Raw genomic sequence first — 21,994 nt, 5'->3', positions numbered from 1 at the left:
AAGCGTACAGAATCCAGGCTTGAGACAAGACCATCGTTTTTTGTCATGAAATAAAACGTTCATTAAAAAAAGACTACGCTGGGCGAAACGTCTCCATGAACATGAAATAAAGTGTAATATATTTGTGTTCCATTAGATGTCAGTATCTGCCATGAATACTGAAAATTAGAAAGCAACTCAAAACATTTTAATTAAACTATTAAAAATAGATAATAATAATGGAGATTTCACTTTTTACTCCCAATTTAAAAACCAAATATGCACTTATCTTAAACGTATCTTCATTTGGTGAAAACGTTTGAACATGGTATTGTAACGCTTACGGCCGACAAGCACTGTGTGTAAGAGCCGGCGTACCAGAGCGGGTGACGTCGCCGCCCTTCCCTGTGATAGCAGGACCACAGCTACTGGGCTGTGGAGAGATCTCTCTCTAGCTCACGGGGCTAGGTCGCTGCAGAGAGACGCGGAAGTCCCGGGTTCGAGCCTCCAGTCGGGATGGGGCCGACCAGATGCGGCAAGGGCGCCCGCCTGAGCCCCCGTTGCGTTATAGTATCAAGATGACAATGATGGAGTTGAGATGTAATCTACCTTGTGTACATCGTGCGCACTTGGTAATGGAAATCATCACTCCTGTTTTCCTTTACAGAAATGGTATCGTCGAGGGGAAATTAAAAGAGAAAATAACAGTAGAATGTGAGCCTGTTCTGAGGACTGCTTGCGGCGTTTTCTGCAATTGTAAAATATTCATTCACGGGAGTCTGTAAAACGTTACCGACAGGAGAGCCTTACCTAGCCCCTGATTATTCATCTGAGTCTCGATTTCCTCCTCCGCCTCAAATAAATTTTAATAAAGTTCAAAGTTTACTTTCACTTCGCCTGAATCGAAACTCGAGCCTAACTTGTCAGGCGAGCGTGTGGGTGCAGTCATTCAGCCCGCACTGCGCTGGAAAACAACAGCTCAAGCGACAGCTGCGCTTCTGCAGAACAGGTAAACAGGCTTTTTAACGTGTGTGTAACAAGCACCGGTACAAATCTACAGGCGCTGAATAACTTCATAGGTTGTTTTTTATGTCGACAGTTTCCCTGGGGGATGTCTTGTTTATTTATGCGCTTCTTTATTGTAAATGGTCGTTCAACGTCGGAGTACAATGTATGAGCATCCACAACGTTTATTATTGGTTCACTACGAAATACAACACTTAGGAATTGAGCGAATTGAAAGTTTTTTTTTCAGTCAGTGTTTTAGTGTTTTAGTCATAGTAAATGTGGGTCAATCAAATGTGGAGGGATGCAAAAAGAGGTATGCGAGGGAGAGAAGGGGATTATGCACAGTATTTTATCACGTTTTAGATCAGGAAGTGACGTCAGGAGTGATTATGAGTTACTGACAGTTGAGGCTGATTGAAGGCTGTTGTCATCCCTCTGTACTTTAGTTATAAACTCCATTTAATATTAGACAACACAGGGGACTGGGAGCTCTGACTGCAGACACTGGTCAGCTGCCTACTGTGATAGTGGACACCGGTCACATGGGTGCTCTGTGGAGTGTTTCTATACTAACTATGCCTGAATCAAGATAATCAAACTAACACTATACATTAGAAAGAGATGTGAGCTAAAAACAGATTCCTGCAGGACCCATTACAACGTCACCCTAGTTTGGGCTGATGCAGGTTATCAGAGCTGTTTTCTTCCTTTTATCTAGGTATTAATCCACATGCCACATTACTTTAGATGTCTACAGCTTTCAAACTATGAATTAGTCATTTAATTTTATTTTGAATTAATTCTGACCATGTATTAGTACTGTTTTAATAGCTCGCAGTAAACACCATGTGAAAAAATAAACAGCAGATTTTGAAGCATAGAACCATAGTGCTCTAATTTTTTTGAAGCTGTTAGGAATTTCAGTGGTATAATCATAGCGTTGTATGTATAGGCCTCATGAGATTGTGAAGACTGTAGATTTCACAGGGGATGATCGACTTCTGATATAACCATGGCAACAGGAGCCTTACAGCCACCTTGGGTGGGTACCTCAGACCTCAGAGCTAACCTGCTTCTCTTGCTTCTGTATTTGGAGCTTAACTGCATAGTAACAGGAAGATACAAAAGCAGCCTGCAAGGCTGCAGGAGTCAGACAGATGTCAGCCTCTGATACTATATCTGTGCTTATGTATTGAATAAAGACCATTGCTGAGACGTACAGTATATTCTGAGTCTTGAGAGTTAGTCTGCAAAAACTACAATCTGAAATGAAAAGCAACTTTGATATGAATGACCAAGTGTTTGGCTGTTTCATTTAAATTGGATGTGAGTACAATTATGCCCATAATAACTTATTATAATAAGCTATAATTAGCTATGGTTACAACTGACAGTAGTGACACTAGTTAAATCTCAACAGACAACCGCAGCCTTTCCTTTCTTTCTGAAGATGGGCATCTGAATGATTTCTTTTCTTGCTTCAAATTCAGGTTGATATGAAATATTTTTTTAGTTTTTTCCAAATGTTTTGTAGGAAACTACAGTAAGAACAGTTTAAGTTGACCACTGCTTCCTCCTCTAAAGAGATGTTCATAATATGCATTATTATGATCTGTAATTATTATATTCATTAATGTATTGAATCATTCAAGGTGTAAGTTAAGGTTAGGACTTCATACTTCTGATGGGAAGTTTACACTGTAATTTGTTGTGTTTTGCTGCAGTGGAAGATGCCTTTGATGTAAAGGGGTCCCATCCAAGAACATGTCCAGTAAGGGAGGTCAGCAAAGTAAGTCTCTGTCTTTCTAGAAATTTCTGTGTGACACTTGACAGACAATGGATATGTGCTGTGGGTGTGTAAGTCCATGCATTTTGAGAATTGCTCACAAAGAATATAGAATTTTATCACCTTTTCAGCTGGTAACGTCCATATTTTATCTTGTCGTCTTTGATGGTAGCAAGTGTCTTACCTGCCTCTTACATGTCATGTGGTCTGATCCTCGATGGAGCTGAGGCACGCACTAGCGTGTCACTGACTGATGCCGACACAGGACGCCATGCTGCAGCAGCAGGCTTGCTGGAGGGAGTATGGGAACACTTGGAGAGAAGGGCTGGGGTCCCCTGGAGGGGGGGCTCAGCTGGGTCTGTGTGTTTCTGCTCCTGACTGGGTCACATCAAGCAGCCTCTTTCAAACCAATGAACCAAACTAGCGCTTGAACTGGATGACGTATCTCCAGCCACAGCCTTTTGGTAATAGAGCTCCCTCGCACCTTGAGAGCAGGGCCTCATTAGAAAAAACACTTCTCATTAACGAACGCCGCAGCGGCAGGTACCAGATCCGTTGGAGCAGGTGGATGCTGGGATTGGTGGAAATGAAAGCACGGCACCTCCGGAGGTCGGCCTGGGTTCTTGCGGCTTGGTTTGTCCTGTAGAATTTGTGAGTGAGAAGCACTTTCCTCTCGTCTAGGGCCGCCCCCTCGGTCCGGCGGGGCCGTCCCGAAACAGCGGCACAGCAGCAGAGCCCGGGGGAGGCCCCTCCACTCCGCAGGTAACAGCGATCCCATGATCCCACACTAGACAGCCGTTTTAGTAGTTATTCCAGTAGTCTTCTCAGTATGTATGCTGGAAGCTGTGAACAGCTCCAGGTACAAGGATCAATTTTAAAGCTAGTTCTTAAATTCAAAATGGCTATGCTTAGGGGACCTCTGATTTTACATTTAAAAATGTAAAAATATGATTAAATTAAAAATATTCATTATAATCATTATTAATGATTAAAAATTTGAGTTTTTAAACATATTATTGCAAAAGTAGTGGGGTTGGGAATATGATGCTATCTATCATGATACTGTGTTTTTGTTTTATGTTGTCTCAAAATAATTATCAGTAATGACTAAATCTGAGCAGTACAATCAATAACCACCTTACTGTATAATCTTCCTGTGTGGAATTATTCTTAATGTTGTGACAGATGCTTTCATCCAAAGCGATTTGCATATGAATAGTTGTGCATTGTACTGCAGCAGGTGCCACATCTGCACCCATCCAGTTACACCCCCAGAGCCAGAGCCCTGACCAATCCCCACACCAGGAGCTCAGAGCCTGGCAATGGATCGGCACCAAAGACAGAAAGAAGACTGTCTTGTATATTTAAAAGAATCTGACTGTGGAAACCTTGGAGGGCAGAAATATTATATACAAATTGCAAATGGTACAAAGTGCAAAGGGCACCGTTCTAATCATATACATATGTTTTTAGGATGTGTGATAAAATAACAACAGTTTGTTTAGGACACGTAGTTTGCATTAGCCAAGAGGGCGGTTATAAAGGAGCTACCATCATACTGAATGTGTATAAGAGTACAGTTTCAGAGCTTCAGCTGTCTTAAGAGTCTTTCTTTCTCGCAGCAGAGGAAGATCCTTCCTTTTCTGAAGACGCTGTCCTTCTTTCCAGAGTCCCCTCCTGTGTCCAGCGGCGCCCAGCCTGGGCCGCAGCAGCGGAGTGGCTCCTCCAGGAGGGACAGTCACCCTCGCTCACAAGGGGCAGGGAGAGATCGCGAGCCGCACAGCGCAACTCCCAAGGGTGTGTGTTCGGACAGCTGCTTCCCATTGCACATGAGAAGTCTCTTTGCTCCCGCTGGAAGGAACAAATTCAAAAATGAAGGAAGAGAAAGCAGTGTTCTACTTTCTATTTAAGCATATAGTAAAAGGTTACAGTTAAAGGTTTCTACTGAAGCATAGTTCGGTACTGTAATCAGTCAACCCCCTCTGGATGTCATCATGTAAAAGTTTGCAATATTTTTCTTAGCTCCCAATAGAACGGTTTAATTCAATTAAATTGCAATCAAGGCCTTTGCTGCTTCTTTAAAGTGCTTTTCTGAAAAGTGTCCAGAACACACTAGAAGATGACAGCCGTCTGTCGTGAAGCTTGGTGAATACACATGTATTGAGGCCATGTGCTTGGCCAGAGGCACGTGGCTTAAAGCCCTTTCAAGTATAATATCCTGATTCTCTCTAGATGCCTGTAGTTTACCACAGGGGACTTTTTGTAGAGGAGGACATTTGTGGAGAGATGCCTCTGTGTTGTATCCATGTCTCACACACTGAATGCCCAGCTGAGCTTGTAAATAATACCAACAAGTGGTTTCAAATTAAACAATGAAAAAGTCTGAATAGGACCAGTCATATGCACTTTTCAATTTCTAAGAAGCAGTTGAATTTAATTAGCTTATTTCTGAATATTGGATGTTGTACGTTTAACTATAGGATTAGCCTCATCTTGTCTTTCGTGTCAAATGTCTAACAATTCCACGGTTTGCAGAGACGCACGATGGAGACAGCAGCCGAGGCAGCCAGTCGGAGGACAGAAGGGGCGGCCGGTCTGCGTCTCGAGGGAGAGCCAGTGAGGGCACTGCTGGGCCTCGCTGGAGGCGTGACCACAGTGCCGGCAGGGGGCGTTTTCCACAGATGCCACAGCCCCTCAGCGTGGTGAAGAATCCAATGGCCATGATGTCTTATTGGGCCTTGGGTGGCTCGTGCAAGGCTGCTCAAGACAGGGGAAGGCCACTCAGACTAGGTGAGAGCTGCTTATGTAAAGGAAAAACACTGCAAGGGTGTGAAGAACATCCCTTCCACATGTCACATTAGTTCAAATACAACACTTAGTTTTTTTTTCTTTATTTGATGTAGTTCTGTGCATCTGTTGCTTTTCAAACCACCTTCTTTCTTCGATGTATCCTGTGCAGATATCCCATTAATTTGTTTTGATTCTAGTTAATCAGCATGGCTCGCAGAGAGGTCACCAACATCTCTCCCAAGGAAGAAGAGTCTCAACTGAACCCAGGGAATCTGGACTCAAGCTGTTCACGGACCGCAGGCCTCACAGTCTTTCCAGAAGTCAGAACGCAACATGTAAAGGTGAGGGGAATTAGAAAAGTTCAGCTCCTCATCATTTGTATTCATTTTATTTTATTTATAATTCTTTTTGGAGTTCCTCTGCTTGTAAAAACATGTTCTTTACAATAAAGTCTGATAAACCTAAAAACAAATCTAAAATACAAGATAAATTATATTTACAAACAATAAAAATTAGAAAGGTTAAACATTATATTTTAAACCTTCTCTTAAAGGGAGCCCAGGAGCTCAAACTTGTAAACCTTGAGCTAAATACTCAGAGAAGTTTTTTTCTAAACATTTCTAGATTCTGTCCCTGCAAGTGAGAGACATGGCACACAAATGCTGTCTGGAAAGAGAGTCAAAAGTATACCCAACCTGCTGGAGATCAGCTGTTATCCAGAGGACCACAAGCAAAGATGGCGAAGTGAGGAGAAGTCCAACAGAGCAAGACAGAGTCCCCATGTTATTTGTTTAGACTACGAGTCTCTACAAAAGATTTTAGAGAAGGATTCATCCGAAATAGTCATGGTGCTGGCAGCTCCAAGAAGTGGTTTGAAGGAACTTTTAGACAAGGAAGACACCACTGATGATCTCATTTCCATTGCTCTTGAGGTCCTCAGTAAAGTGTGCACCAATAAGACCAACAGGCAAAATCTGCAGCATCTTCTTATTGATGTCAAAGAATCTCAGTTTCTGAAGAAGATCCTACCTATGTTTGTACTGAGGGTGAGCAGACATACTGACCCAGATAAAAGAACACAGAGTCTTGTTAAGCTCGACCAAATCCTGACCCTCCTCCTCACATTAATTAGTGTATTTCCTGCTAGTGCAGTCATCGATGTGTCATTTATCACCACTCTCGTGGAGAGTGAAATCCATCACCTGCAGTCCACAGGAATCACTGTTCTAGAGCAAACAGAGAACAGTTTAAGGTCCCTTCAGGAAATCATAGACCATCTGCAAGAGAGAAAACGAGAAGGGACACTCAGATCAGACAACTATACCTTCTTAATGGGAAATGAGGCTGAACCAGGTGTTAAGAACTACAGACAGATGTCTATCTTTCCCATGTATGAAGACATACATACAACTGATAAACCATTCATGAGGCCTAACATTATTGGTAAGAAATTTGAAGATGGCAACACCTACCTTGATACTCATTTCCGTCTCCTGAGGGAGGACTTTGTGAGGCCTCTCAGAGATGGGATCACCCAGCTTCTGAAGTTTGAAGGGACAGACTTGCGTCGGGGGAGGTTTGATGACATTCGCATCTATTTCAATACCCGTATTCTTTCCCCAGTCTGTACGCCTAAGGGGATTCTCCACAGGGTGCAGTTCGAAACTCACAATTTAAAAGGTGTCAACTGGGAGAACTCGAAACGGCTCTTGTTCGGAGCACTGCTGTGCCTCTCCAAGGATGACTTTGAAACAATGATTTTTGCCACTGTGGCCAATCGAGACATGAAAGATCTAGTGAAGGGCATTACGACTCTAAACTTCACTGAAGAAGGAAGATTGAAGCTATCTGACGTTTCTCAGAGTGATACTTTCTTAATGATTGAGACAACTGCGTTTTTCGAAGCCTATCGTCACGTGCTTAAAGGCCTACAAGAGATGGCTACTGAGGAACTACCAATGCAAAAGTACATAGTAGACTGTGATGCTGAAATCTCGGCTCCAAAGTATTTGATGGGACAACAGCATAGTTACAGCCTCCAAGCCCTGAAGACTGATCAGCCTCTCGTACCACAGCAGTGTGCTAAGACTCCAAATATTCAGAAGCCTGATGACTCTGGCGGGACATGTAGCAGTGAGAATAAATCAGATGCTGCCATTTTGGGCAAACACAGTTTAAGGGGCCTACAGTTTAATGATAAAGAAGAGGCAGACATACTGAATTTCAGTCATTGGCCCAGTAAGGAGGAGCTGCATCTGGATGACTCTCAGATGAAGGCGTTGCAGATGGCCCTGACGAAAGAGCTTGCCATCATCCAAGGCCCCCCAGGAACAGGTAATTATCACAAATCATTAGCAGTCCCTCTCCTTTTCTCCTCCATTCTTTCCTTCTCCCTCTATGTCACCCTGAGTTTCTCCCAGTATTATTTAGTTTATATATTGTTTCTGTCCCTCAGGCAAGACGTTTGTGGGTCTCAAGATCGTCAAGGCCCTTCTGGCGAACTCCCACCTCTGGAGCTCTGGAGACAGCTGTCCTATTCTGGTCGTCTGCTACACAAACCACGCGCTCGATCAGTTTCTGGAAGGTGCATGCCCACTGTTGACACTGTGTGTTTGCATTGTATGGAGTGACGCACAGATATTTTACAAAGTTTTATTGTACGCAGTTGTCAACTACAAAATGTTTTATTCTTAGGTTCATGCAAAAGTCTAACATAATTAGAAACAGAAAAGGCAGGTTTTTACTGACTACAATTTTTGATGGAATTCAATGTGCACATTTTCATTTCTAGATTGATTTTAATTAAACCAAATACTACATTTCAGTTTTAACCAACCATTTCAGTTACTGATTAACTGGAAAGATTGAAAAGCAGGACTCCTATCTTGCTTAGCATTTGCGTGTCTTACATGCCTTGGGGAATTAATTTATGTACCACAGGCATGTATTTTATTTTTGTTTTAATTCTCAAAATCATTTTCAACATTCTTCACAATATTTTGACTGCAAATTAACTATTATAATGTTATTTTGTTTTTGCTTCTTTGAAGGAATTTACAAGATTTTTAGAGGTCGCAGAGGACTAGTCAGAGTGGGAGGAAGATGCACCAGTGAGATCCTCAATGATTTTTCTTTGAATAATCTGCGGAAAGCTAATAATTTTAAACAGAACCTTCCTGGACATTTGCGAGCAATGTTTGCACAGGTGAGGTACAGACATACTTTTGACATCCTTAGTTTTTTAATTAGCCAATGTGTATTTAATTGTTTCACAAATAGATTCAGAAGGGCAGACATACAGGGATTTTAATCTTGTGTGTAAAAGGTGAGAGCCATTACTGAATCTCTACTAATGTTATAGATTAAGAGAGTCAGAATACATTCTGTTGTTGTCCAAAACATGGCTTTTTAATAATTGTTACAACTTTGGGTATATTCTTGGGTGAACAAATTTCCTACATTTTCCTACCGTATGTCTACAGAAATGAAAAGGCCTTTCATTGAAAATGTGGAGAAAAAGATTGCTTAGCTTCTTTTCTAACATTTTGGAATGAAAATTGGAGCTGTAGTACAGGCATAATTTTTTAAGGTTGATCCAGAGATTGTTGTTCATGATGAGGAATATTGAACCATAAAGGAATCGGGTGGGGATAGGGGATAGTATCACATAATGTGTTTTGATATTTCCAATTTAAAAGAAATTCGTAAGATTTGAAATCTATTTATGTACACATAGCTTTTAGACATTGCAGTGGGCTTTTACTGTAGGAGTACCTAGAGACTTAACATTACTAGTTAATAGCAGGAAAAACCGAGAACACAAGATCTGACACAAGATATGGCAGAAAGTATTATAAGAAGAGAAACCCAGACAGAATGATAACTGACAAATCATATGGTTGGCATGGTTGTGGTTGCCGTTCCAAGGTTGGTTCAGTGGTAATAAAATGCTGTTTGTCTTGGTTGAATCAATTTGTTGGGTCAATTGCATAAAACATCATTAGGCAAGTGCATCTTTTCCTGCGGGATATCATGCTGTCTGGTGGATAAAGCTGCCTACAGGTTTCCAAAAGGGTCCAGCTGTGGTATTTTTTCTGTGTTTCAAGGATGATAGCCTTTATGAACTATACAATCCAGGAAAGAAAGACAGATGTAGTGTCGGTGTGTCAGCATGCAATGTTTGAATGACAGTGCTATTGTTTGCAGCTCACAGATGAGAGGAAAGACAAAGAGCAGCTCATTGGGATGATGGCAGCTCTGCTTGAAAGCTCCTCCAAGGGAGTGGTGCATGAAAGTGTCCTGGAAGATTATATTGTCACTCTTCATGGGACCACCCTGGGGAAAGCAAAGGTTGGCCAAACACACACGGCTTGTTGACCTGTTTTATTTCATTTTTCTGAGCCTTTCTTAGTTATCTAACTCTACAGTGTAGTATTCCTGGCTTGCCAGAAATTAAGAGGTATTGTATTGTAGTTAATTGTCATTTTTTGGGCAACAGGGTGTCTCAGGCAGGAAACAACATCGGTCACTGATGCTAGAATGGCTTGGAATCTCCATGCTGAGCAATTCTTTGAGGCAAATGGGTGAGATAGATTCTTCTCCTCTTTCATCGTTCTGAGCAGTTCCTAAATACCAGTTCAGAAACACTAGATGTTGAAATAACAGCTAACCTCAACAGCCAAAATGTTCAAATAATTATATCCTCGTATTTCAAAATAAGTTACAGAATAATTTGTATATATTAAATTTTGATGTTTGAAAATTAGATAACAGCATATTTTACATCTGCACTTTGTTTTGATTAGTAATGTACAGCCTGTAAGATATAGCATTGCTCTGTGGTCAGTAAATTTCAGTAAGGTACATTGACAACTGTATGTGTACTTTTTTCTTAGTTTTCAGTTTCTAAAAATTTATAGTTTTTAACATATTTATTTTGACAATTTTGTTTTCTATTTCATGTGCAGATACTGTTCAAATGTGAGAAAATAAGGCAGAGCAGAAAGTTAATGTTTTTTAACTCCTGCATCTCTCACATCGTCTGTTTTGCACCTCATTTCTGTACTCAAAGAAGTGAAATCAGATAAAAGATCAGTTCATCAGCCTCAGGAGAGGCTTTGACATCTATAAGAAAAATGATTTCTTTGACAAATGTAGCTTAAGAAATCCAGCAGAAATATCACTATATGGTTAACATAGTATTCCAATATTATTTTTACTGGAAGATGGTGAGGGACAAGTGTTAATTTTCAGAGTCAATGATGTCACTGGCTTGTGGGTCTGTGTGACTGGGGTCAGTGTGATGTCAATGGATGTCGCTGCAAATGAGTTTGCAGATCCTCTGCAGAGATAGTTTTTCATATTTGTCAATTATTGGAAAGCAAACTTCAGAATCCAACAGAATACATCAAAATACAATTTCAAATCATGTGATTTAATGTGATGAGGAAAGTGGAAATCTGTTAGAATTTAAAGAACCAGAGAAGACTTAAAAATAAAAAATAAAGCTTGTCCTGGAGCATATTAGAAGAGGGATTTTCAGATGGAAATCGTTCAAGTAAAACATATCCCCCCTCCGCCCACACGTAAACATTAAATAATGGGTTTAGCTGGCCGTCCACAGCACAGCCATGACAGCATGTCTTCATGCAGCTGGTTCAGTTCTCACGTCTCACTCACTGGTTGCAGAAATCCCAGACCTTCCCGATCGTGCGTCTGTGGAGGAGGACGACGACAATGAGAGGATGAGTGAAACGCGGAGTGAGCTCGGAGGGTCCGAGGAACTGGAAGCTTCCTCTCAGGAAGCCACAGGTACCAGCTGTCCAAGATTAGCTGTGGGGGAAAGGTCCACGGCGGCGCTACTCTTTGACAGAGTTTCAGACCGTCTTAATATGAGACGGACACATCGATGGATCTCACTCAAGGACACGCACTGAACCAGCATGTTTCAGTCTTTCGTCTCATTAAGGAGTTACTTCAGTGGTAGTTTTATACTTAATGGTTTGCATTGCGGTTACTCTTTCCTTTATAGGTTTTGATGATTTGGAAAGCACTGATCCAGAAAATCTCTGTCAGTCTGAAGGCGAAGAAGCTGAACCTGAAGATGGTAAATTAATCTTAAAGATACGAAATTTCATTAATGAATTGTAATTAATTACACTGTTACTGTAGCTCCTTGATTTATACACATCACAAGAACAATTATACATTTTGAAAAATCCTAATGAATTTATCTGCTACAGATTTAGTTCTGAGCTCTCCACTGTCAATCTACTCCGCATTACAACAGCGTGTAGAAATTGAAAGGGATTAACAGAGCAGCTGTTTATCTAGAAAGAAATATAGTATACAGTATAGCTGGAGCCAATGACAAACGAACTTTCAATACATTTTTTAATTGTTAAACTCTTATATGAGTTGGAAACAATGGAAATCACTTTTAGGTTTCTAAAAAACTTTATAGATTTATAAAAAAGATGATGGAACCACCAAACCCACATCTATTTACAGTATTGTATAAAGTTGAGTGATACCACACTTACAGTATATCATCCAACAAACAAAACAAACACCAATCAGAATGACAACTCTGCTTCAATTTAAGAGAATAATACTGAAGACGAGATAGACGAAGATGAAGTTGGTTCATTGCCAGATGAGATGAGCTCTTCTGACAAAGACGTGGAAAACGCAGCAAAAGTCATGGAGCTGGCAGACGCCATCAAACAAGAAGGTGTGTTATAGCAAAGCTGTCACATGGCAAAACTGACTTCTTAACGCAGCTGGATGGGGAAGAGCCTCTTTCTGAAGCTGAGTGGAAGTAGCGTCTCATCCGGGCCCCTAATATTCCCGCATGCAGTTCTTCATCGGGAGGAAATGGAGCACTTTTACAAAGCGCAGATGCTGGGAAAGGGCGGGGAATTAAGGCAGGTCTTTCTGTGTTTGTTCAGACAGCATGAGTGATGTTGCCAGCGTGACTACAGAAGGGGATGAGGCTGCATCTGACCTAATCCAAGTCACCGAAGAGGCTGACCTGGTTCAGGCTGAGAGAATGATGGAGGGGGATGACGTGCAGAAGCACATCCAGCATGCTCAGAAGAGAGTGGCCAGGACGCAGCAGGAGCTTCTTGTATACATCCCTGCAGAGCAGGAGGGTCCCGAGGAAGAGAACAATGAAGAAGCCCATGATGAGGAATGGCAGGTATGTTTATACAGCAGACTGTTGTATTTCGAGTCACAGAACGCCTGCATTGCAGTAATGGGCCAGTCAGTGATAGAATGTCATGTCTCCTCCCCTACCTGTTTGCAGTCTTTTCAGATTACAACACTGGTGACCCCTAGTGGCCCACCCTTGTCATTACACATCCACCTCAATGCAACAGGGACAGTATGCTGTAAGTGAAATAATTGCACTAGGACAATGACATCTATCAATTCTTCCATCATCAGATTTCAGATATCACTATCATTCCTACTAGGTACTGTGGCACCACACAGCCTACCCCAGAAACATATGGCTCAAGGTGGAAACACCCCCTGGAATAAAACACCAGTCTGTCTTAGGTTACACACACAGGGCTGATTCAGAGGCTCATTTGAACCTACCCAGTGTTTCATTGGAAGACTGAAGGAACCCGGAGCATCAGGGAAAAAGCTATGTGAACAGTGGGAGAGCATGCAAACTCCACACAGAATGTGCTCCATTCTGGAACCAAGCCCTGGACACAACACACTATCACTGACCACCACAACCCATCTACCAACCCATCATCAACCCATCATTTAATGGAAAATAAAATAGCAAATTTTCTATTCTGTTCTCAGATAACAAAAGAGATGAAGACAAAGCTGAAACAAGTTGTAAAGCAGGAGATTCAGAAAACTGAATATATGCTGGAAGAAGAAGCTGCTCAGATCGCTGACCTTTGGGCACTGTCATACAGACAGCGCTGGAGCCTATACCGGTAAACAGTGCCCTCTGTGGGCCACAAGAACAAATGCAGCCTGCTCAAGACTTATTTAAACATTGGGACAGGGGAATCCATTCTTGCCCCTGGGGATCCACAGATCTGCTGGGTTTCAGTGCAAATGAGCTTAATTATTTATTATGAAATAAGATGATGAAATCTTAACTGGCTTGTTTAGAGTCTTATCACGTTTTTTCTTCTCAAATGTTGGAGATTTCAAGTTACTTGAGAAACAGTAATTAAAAGGCAATTTCCTACACGAAAACAATTAGATGGTTGGAATGAAACCTATTATTTGATCTATGAAATGTTCAATTATTTAACTGAGTGCAGAGATGGGGAAATAAAGCAGAAGGTTTATGGGTCCCCAGGAAAAAGGAGTTCATCGTGCTTGTGTCAATTTCAATAGCAAGATGTCTCTGAATGCAGAGCAGACTGATGCCCACTGTTGTTGTAGCCATAAGGCTTGAGATATACAGCAACAGTATTTACTGTAGACTTTAGATTACACTTCTGGAGGGGAAAGACAAAACATTAACACAGTCTGCGGTTTTATTTTAAAATAAAGGTAATATCCAAGGTGTTATTTAATGTTTTGACCTTAGTTAAATAACAGTCCAGATCTTCTGTAGTTGACATGTATTCGGCCACAAGCCATTTCTCCACCGCGGTGACAGCCTGAAAGATTGATCAGCCCATTCTTCTCTGCCTTTGTTGTGTGGCTGTTAAATGGTATGAATGTTTTCCCAGGCTCTGGCTTCACAAATACCGATGTGACTTACGGGTCAGAGTTCTAGAGGACGAAAAACAGTATCAAAGGATAGTGAACCGCACTGATGAGCTGCGAAACCTGGAGGACGAGTCCATCCTTAAGACAGCCAGCGTCATCGGAATGACCACCACCTGTGAGTCTGGACAAGTCATTTCCAAGAATGGCTGTGATCTTGGGCAGGAAGAGAGCAGCAGATTCACGAAAGCAAAGGGCTATCCCAAGCTTATCTCCTACCATTAATGGAAAACCCCTCTTCTGATTACAGTCAGATAAGATCACTTTATTGGCCATATACAATTTCTTGCATTAGGAATTTCTTTTCGCGTAATCCAGCTTTCTCTCCATGAGACACACAGACAGGGAGGGAAGCTTGGGGTCAAATGGGGTCAGCCATTTATACGGTGCTGGAGTATAAATGGAGTAGCTGTGGTTAAAGGCCTTGCTCAGGGGCCCAACGGAGTAGGATTCTTCTGCTGGCTGTAGGATTTGAATCAGCAACCTTCCAGCCACAGGCACAGATCTTAAGCCACACCCACTCAGGAATAAAGTCTTTTGACCTGGGAAAGCCGAGAGGAAGTGAGTTACGCTTCGTGAAATTTTCATGCTTGTAACTCCAAGTGCAGTTTTGGTTTACACTGTTTATAATTCTGCCACAGAAAACACATTATGAGGATTGATCCTGTATTCTGAATGGAGTTTTGTGTACCTCCAGTGGAGCTGAGATACATGCAGCACAATTTCGTCCCCAGGTGCAGCCCGATACAGGAAAGTCTTACAGGACATCAAGCCCAAGATTGTCATTGTCGAGGAGGCAGCGGAGGTGCTGGAAGCTCACATAGTGACAACACTAACCCCCGCATGTGAGCACCTCATTTTAATTGGGGACCACCAGCAGGTGAGAGAGATACCCGCAGACACGGGAGGTGTTGTTATTTTGAATAAAAGCAGTGCCTCCCTAAAGCACAACAGAACATGTGCTTTTCACTTGATTGTACATAATGAGGCCTGGATTAAATCCAAAATACCAGCATGGCAGACAACTGTAAATTGTGGTGATGGCTGTTTGTTTTTCTGTGCTTCTAAGCAAATTAGTCTGCATCTAGTTGGTAATGTGACTGCCATGCACTGTCGATTTAAACTTTAATTGTGGCCTAAGACACAATGAGACATGATTGTCAATGAGACCTTGTGAGCACCCCTACTGAAGCACTGACATTGTTTCTGCAGTGTTTCCCTGGGGTGTATTAATTGTAGAACAAAGGCTGAATTCTACAGGTAAGTTACTAGATGGCACGCAATGAAAATGATAGAGTCAAGCGCCTGGAGAGACAATATAAGTGACTGAAAAGTAGACCACAGGACTTATTTTGTGCTGGAGGTGTCAAGGCCCCCTCTCATTTGTAACTGTTCTTAAGTTGTTAAACTGACACTCTGAACCCAAGTGAACATTTGATCCTAAACACTGCTGTATCCTGTCTTCTGAAATCAGGACTTGTCCTGGCCCAAGGCTACTGTCTCTACAAGTTGCAAAACATATCCTATCTCATTAATAATCCCAAAGATCACTCAAATACTTTACAGCAAACAACTAGGTTCTTGTTTTTTCGTGACTACCTTAATGCTCATATTATTGCAATAATATGAAAAACTTAATTTTCCATATTATTGCAAGGAGAATTTATGAGGATCATAGTCGTTTTTTTATTATTTGAAGGTAAAGTACCTTTCCAACCTAACCTTTAAATAATAAACAGTGTCCGTGTTTGAGAGGCTCATCAGAATGGATGTACCTTTTTTCCCTTAGACCTAGGTTACTGAGAAAAACCTGATTTGCTCATTGCTCTTGCTCATTGCTCTTCAATGAATCAGATTTCAGTGTTTGCAGAAACAAAAATTTGTGTTGTTTTTATTTTAGCTTCGTCCAAGTGCTACAGTGTACGAATTGGCAACAAATTTCAACCTGGAAGTGTCCCTGTTTGAGAGGCTCATCAGAATGGATGTACCGTTTGTTAGGCTTGACTATCAGGTAAATATGATGCCTTTTGAGTACTTTGTACACAAATGTGTTCCTTCAAGTGTTAGGATGTAAAGTACCTTTGCCAATGAACATCTGAGCACTTGTGTGTGATGGTCATGGTTTAGCTGCTCATGTGAGTATGCACTCTGTCTGCTCACATGGAATTTGCATCTTTGTTTTTCTTGAATGTTTTGTGGAGTAAAACATTCAGCTCACAGGGAGGTCGGTTTAGTAATTATTATTTATTGGATATTTTAATATCAGCAGCAAGATTATGTTCTTTAGTTAAGCTTTTTTCTACAAAAACTCAATAGATGTCTAGGAAAGATCATTAGAATCTGTTTTCCTGCAGGTGAAAGCATCTGTGTTTTGTAATGGTGCTTAACTTTATTACCAGTGTACATTATGATATTTGGTCTGATAAAGCTCCTCATATTGACTCTTATCAAATAAGGTTTAACTTTGCACTGATGTGAGTTTAGTAAACAGTATTAAAATTATACATTGAACTGTACCATTAGATTTTTTGTTTTAATATCCCCTTCTGTAGCATCGTATGCGTCCCGAAATCGCCCAGCTGTTAACTCCACACATCTATGACAAGCTTGAAAATCACATGTCAGTCAACCTGTACGACAATATCAAGGTAATCTTGCAATAGTCTTGTTTCTGCTACCCAATGCAAAAATGTTGTGCTGCCTCAATTTACCATGCGTGACAGTCCTCACCCTTCAATAAGGAGTCTACAGGGATCTGAGCACAAATAAAACAGACAACGGCAGTGCTATGTAGTGCAGGAGGCTTTGTTTCAGAGAATGTGCAGGTCTTTACAGCACATTCTTTACACCAGAGCAGCCGTCCCCAAGTCCCAGCCACCATGCATGTCGTTCATGCCCTTCTTATCCCGAGCAAAACCCCTAATTACACCCATGTGAGAAAGTGCATTACAACACCAATCACTGATGGTCATCTAATTAAATAATGAACACCCAATGTGGCTATTTACAACATTTAGACAGCCATAATTGCAGCTAGCCCCATCTTAAGATGCCCAGCCACACCAAGTTATTAGATTTGTGTTTATTAAGTAACAAAATGAGTACAGTGGCAACACAAATGTCTCAGTTAACAAGGGTTAAAAGTCTAAAATCTTTATTAATCTGTCTTTGCTATTTAACAATAATTTTAATGACAAAGATGATGCTTTAAACAGTCACTTGAGAATTGCAAATAAATCCAATAGTGTTCATCTTTAGCAGTAAATGACAGTGTGATAAGGATTACTTATAACAGGGTAGCTTCGCACAGGTCAGATTCTCTGAAACTTCCTCGATTTCTACTTAAAGTGTTTCCCTCTCTCAAGTACATTTCAGTATGGAACATATTTTAAATACATCTATAGAAATATGGTTAATATAAGACATCTAACATGATTATGAAATTTTACAAAACATACGAAAACACCTTGAGGGGCACAAATGAACTTTGACACGAGTTACACTTGACAAAAAACTGTACTCTGATTCCTAAGTATTTTTGTGTTGTTTGTATGTCATAACAAACTTTCAGCTTAATAATAAAACTAGCCTTGTGTTTGAAATCATAGTATTTTTTTATTTTACTTCAGGGTGTCACCACAAATGTCTTCTTTCTGGAGCACAAACACCTGGAAGAAAACATCCACGAAGGTCGAAGCCATCAGAACCTTCATGAAGCAAAATTTGTGAAGTCACTTTGTTATTACTTTATCTGTCAGGGGTATAAGCCTTCTCGGATAACAGTTCTGACAACATACACAGGGCAGCTGCACTGTTTGAAGAAGCAAATGCCCAAGACAAAATTTGATGGAGTCAAGCTGTGTGTGGTTGACCGTTACCAGGGAGAGGAAAATGATATTATTATACTTTCGTTGGTCAGGAGTAACCTGGAAGGGAAAGTTGGTTTTCTGAAAATACCCAACAGAGTGTGTGTTGCCCTCTCGAGGGCAAAGAAAGGCTTGTTCTGTATTGGCAACATGTCCATGCTTTCCAGGGTTCCTCTGTGGAGCAAAATCATGAATGTTTTGAGCAACAATGGTCAAATCGGTGAAGCCTTAATGCTGCGCTGTGAGAATCACCCTAAAACAATTACTTTTGTGTCTGACGAAGAGGATTTCAGCAGGGTGCCCCTGGGTGGATGCTCGCTGCCCTGTGAGTACCGTCTGAACTGTGGCCACGTCTGTACCAGGCTTTGCCATCCAAGCGATTTGGAGCACAAGGAATTTAGATGCGTGAAGCCTTGTGAAAAAACTCTGTGTGAGGTTGGGCACAGATGCCCCAAAAGATGCTTTGAAAAATGCGGTGCGTGTCAGGTGATAGTCACCAAGACGATCCCAAGTTGCGGGCACAAGCAGGAGGTGCCCTGCTCAGTGCCCCCGGACCAGTTTACCTGTCACATTCCCTGTGATAAGAGCCTGCCATGTGGCCACCCTTGTGTCCGTGAGTGTGGCTCCCCCTGCACTCACAACTGCCCGCAGTTGGTGACAGCTGACCTGGACTGTGGCCACCAGAAGAAAACTCAGTGCTGGAAGAAGAGGGAGGCCGAAGAAAAGAACAAAAGGATCACATGCTGGGTGAAATGCGATGCACAGCTGGACTGCGGCCACGCGTGCTCCGGAAACTGCACGGAGTGCTCCCGTGGAACGTCGCACATTCCCTGCCACTTGCGTTGTGGAGAACGATTGATCTGCTCCCACAGATGTCCAGGGAAGTGTCTGACAGAATGTGTGCCTTGTGCCGAGTCCTGTGAAACCAGGTGTTACCATGGGAGTTGTAAAAAGATATGCTCGGCGCCATGTTGGCCTTGCAGAAAGAAATGCGGCTGGGGCTGCAAACACTGCCGCTGCACGAGGCTGTGTTTCGAACCCTGCAACAGGCAGCCGTGTCTCAAACACTGTTCTAAGAAGCTGAGATGTGGCCACAGATGCATCGGCATGTGCGGAGAGCCATGCCCGGAGAAGTGCCGCGTGTGCAACCCCGAGGAAGTGCAAGAGGTGTTCTTCGGGAACGAGGCCGAGCCCAGTGCCCGCTTCGTACAGCTGATGGACTGTCGCCACATGTTCGAGGTGACGGGCTTTGATGCCTGGATGATGCAGGCTGAAGAGGACGAGGTCATTCAGCTGAAGGCTTGTCCCAAATGCCAAACTCCCATCCGCAGGAGTGTACGGTACGGCCCCATTGTCAAAAGAATGCTGATGGATATAGAGACTGTGAAAAGGAAGATATCAGAGATGTGTACAGAGCAAACCCTGAGTTCACTGAGACAAAGAGAGGGTCTCGGTATACATGTACCACAGATCCAGGACCTGTTGTCCAATTTAAGGAATCCTGAAATAGACCTTCACAGTAAAGTCTTTTACAGCAAACAGATCATTCTTCATACAAAGCTGGCCGAATTAAAACACAATGTTCAGGTGACCTTGCCAAGTAGAATCCTTCAGTTAAAAGTCAAAATGCAGATAGACCAATGTAATGAGATTATCTCGAAAGGGGAACGTGACATGACTGAATATGAAAGGGAAATCAAAAGGATTTCTCTCCTGGCGGAGGCCTACACCATATCTCACATGCGTAACAAATTTCAGACTTCATTATTGTTGTTTCCACAACGTGGGGAACTGGAGGAAATAATCAACCGACTCAAAGAAAGTGTGATGATGCTTAAAGAAGAAGAAATTAAAAATCTGAGAATAAAGCTTGACAGCATTGCAAAGATGCTGCATCTGCATGTGAAAGACAAGATGTTGGATGAGACAGGGTATACCGTGATTGATTGTACTATTTTTAAACAGCATCACTGGCGCAAGTGTGGTAGAGGGCACATTTACTTCACCAAGGAGATTGAAATGCAAATGAGAAGGTGCCCTGAGTGTGAAGCACAAAGCCAGTAACTGACCAGTGTTGCACCTTGTGAAGATATGGTTGTAAAATGAAATTCAGACACCTGTAGCATTAATATCACAGTGCAAAAGGTACAGCAAAAGTCCTTATTGTCGTTTCGATAAGGTGTTTGACGACACAATACTTAAAATAAGTCAACTTTTCCCAACACGTTCTCCCATTTATTTTCACAATGAGAACCAAGGAAAAGCTGTACTATCCCATATAAGAGTGGTTATAATAATGTGCTTCATTTGTGTTTAGCTTCTTGTGTCTGTAGGGAGCAGAGGGGAAATTGATTACTAGTATTATGGTTTGGTACCTGATATTTGTCAGGACACTGTTAACAGTTACTTCGTTTGTCTGACTTGATGAATGTTGTTGTGTAAGTACTAACTGCTCAATTTCTAATGCAAGTGTTAGCCAACAATACACATTATCATGCACAAGGCTTTGGATTAACAGTAAAAATGATGTTCAAAGAGAATTTTCCATTATCCATTAATTCTTTAACATCTTTTGAGTTCCTATTATTTACTATGTGATTTATATTATGAACATATTTTCATTATATATTGCTTTGTATTGATAAAATTTAAAGTAAATTAAAAATAAATAAAAAGTTAATTTTGTTACGTATTATAATTGTGTAGACAGAAATCATTATAGCAATGTAATTTGCATTTCCCTTGACTGAGAGTGATTATTTTTGGTTTTTAGACATCCTAAATTTGAAAAGTGTTTGTCTTTTAACTTGTTTCTTCAATCTAAATTGTTTCCAACCACTTCAACACACAGACCTGTACACAGTCTCCTCTCTCCTCCTGGCCATTAGCTAGCTCCTGCTGGTTAACCAACTGATGATGAGCAGACACAGGCGGGCGGGGGTGACGCTATATCCGACACGCCCATAATTACTTTATTTCCTACAGAGATCCATTTTCAAGAAAAACCTGAAAGAGGGCAGTTAAAATACTCAAATACTGGTACAGGGCTAATTCCAATTGAAAATCCCCTATGACCTTAGTCAATGTACAGATATGACCCAGATCGAGAACTGAAATCACTCATCCCACAATTAAGCGCTCAGCTGGAGCAGAAACCAGGTGCCAGTGTTCCTCCAGGACCAGGGCTGGAAGCTACAGGTATATCTCTCACACAGAGACCTGACAGCAGCAGGACACGTCAGCTTGTGCTGCGATCAGGGCACATGTTCCCCAAGTGGGCGCTCAAGGGGTAGCTTGAAGTGTGTGAAGCCCCAGCCTCAGTGGAGACCTTTAATATTGACTCTTTGTCCTGGAGGGCTGCTGTCCTGTCTGTTCAGGTCTTCATTCCACTCTGAACTTTTAACAACTTGTCAATCAGATTGTTCTTTTACGACCACTGATAACGTCTGGCTTACTGAGGTTTAACGAAAGATCTATAAAACCTGTCTGCTGAAATGGGTTCCAGTGTGTGACAGTTCTCAGAGAAGCCAGCAGGAAATTAGGGCTCTGCCGTTGCTGCCTGATAACAGGATGATTGTGCAGTTCAAGAGAGAAAAACAAAAACAGCAGTCATTCATGTGACACCTGAAGCCAACACAACACGCTCTGTGTGGTTTGTGCTAAATGAGGGATCACTCTGGACTCAGGTGATGAAGCTGTAAGAAATAGCAAGGGGTACTCTGGTCTCTACCAGTACCAGAGACTCTGTCAGACAATGCAACTACATATGGCCAAACTAAGCCTTAGCAGCGCTCCTTTCGGAGGATACGCG

At 41.8% G+C, this 21,994-nt stretch overlaps 1 protein-coding gene across 2 annotated transcripts; it reads left to right on the top strand.

Annotated features, from left to right (window-relative positions):
• The first annotated feature begins 361 nt into the window (after positions 1–361).
• Positions 362–20,875, top strand: LOC148657689 (NFX1-type zinc finger-containing protein 1-like). Of its 2 annotated transcripts, none has more exons than XM_088644253.1 (21): positions 362–611; positions 2,712–2,776; positions 3,455–3,535; positions 4,442–4,570; positions 5,309–5,563; positions 5,761–5,904; positions 6,188–7,897; positions 8,019–8,147; positions 8,614–8,768; positions 9,770–9,913; positions 10,062–10,146; positions 11,252–11,374; positions 11,595–11,669; positions 12,168–12,296; positions 12,514–12,764; positions 13,388–13,527; positions 14,281–14,435; positions 15,052–15,197; positions 16,218–16,328; positions 16,870–16,965; positions 17,947–20,875. In XM_088644253.1, the coding sequence occupies exons 2-21, from the start codon at positions 2,752–2,754 to the stop codon at positions 20,245–20,247; spliced, it is 6,384 nt and encodes a 2,127-aa protein (XP_088500379.1). In that variant the 5' UTR covers positions 362–611; positions 2,712–2,751; the 3' UTR covers positions 20,248–20,875. The 2 variants fall into 2 exon arrangements, with proteins under 2 accessions (XP_088500379.1, XP_088500378.1); XM_088644252.1 differs by having other exon boundaries at positions 362–988.
• The last annotated feature ends 1,119 nt before the right edge of the window (positions 20,876–21,994 follow it).

Source organism: Lepisosteus platostomus, chromosome 8 (assembly GCF_059453375.1).
Source record: "Lepisosteus platostomus isolate fLepPlt1 chromosome 8, fLepPlt1.hap1, whole genome shotgun sequence".
Lineage (NCBI taxonomy): Eukaryota > Metazoa > Chordata > Actinopteri > Semionotiformes > Lepisosteidae > Lepisosteus > Lepisosteus platostomus.
The sequence above is the reverse complement of the archived record's forward strand: the minus strand, read 5'-3'. Positions and strand labels throughout refer to the sequence as shown.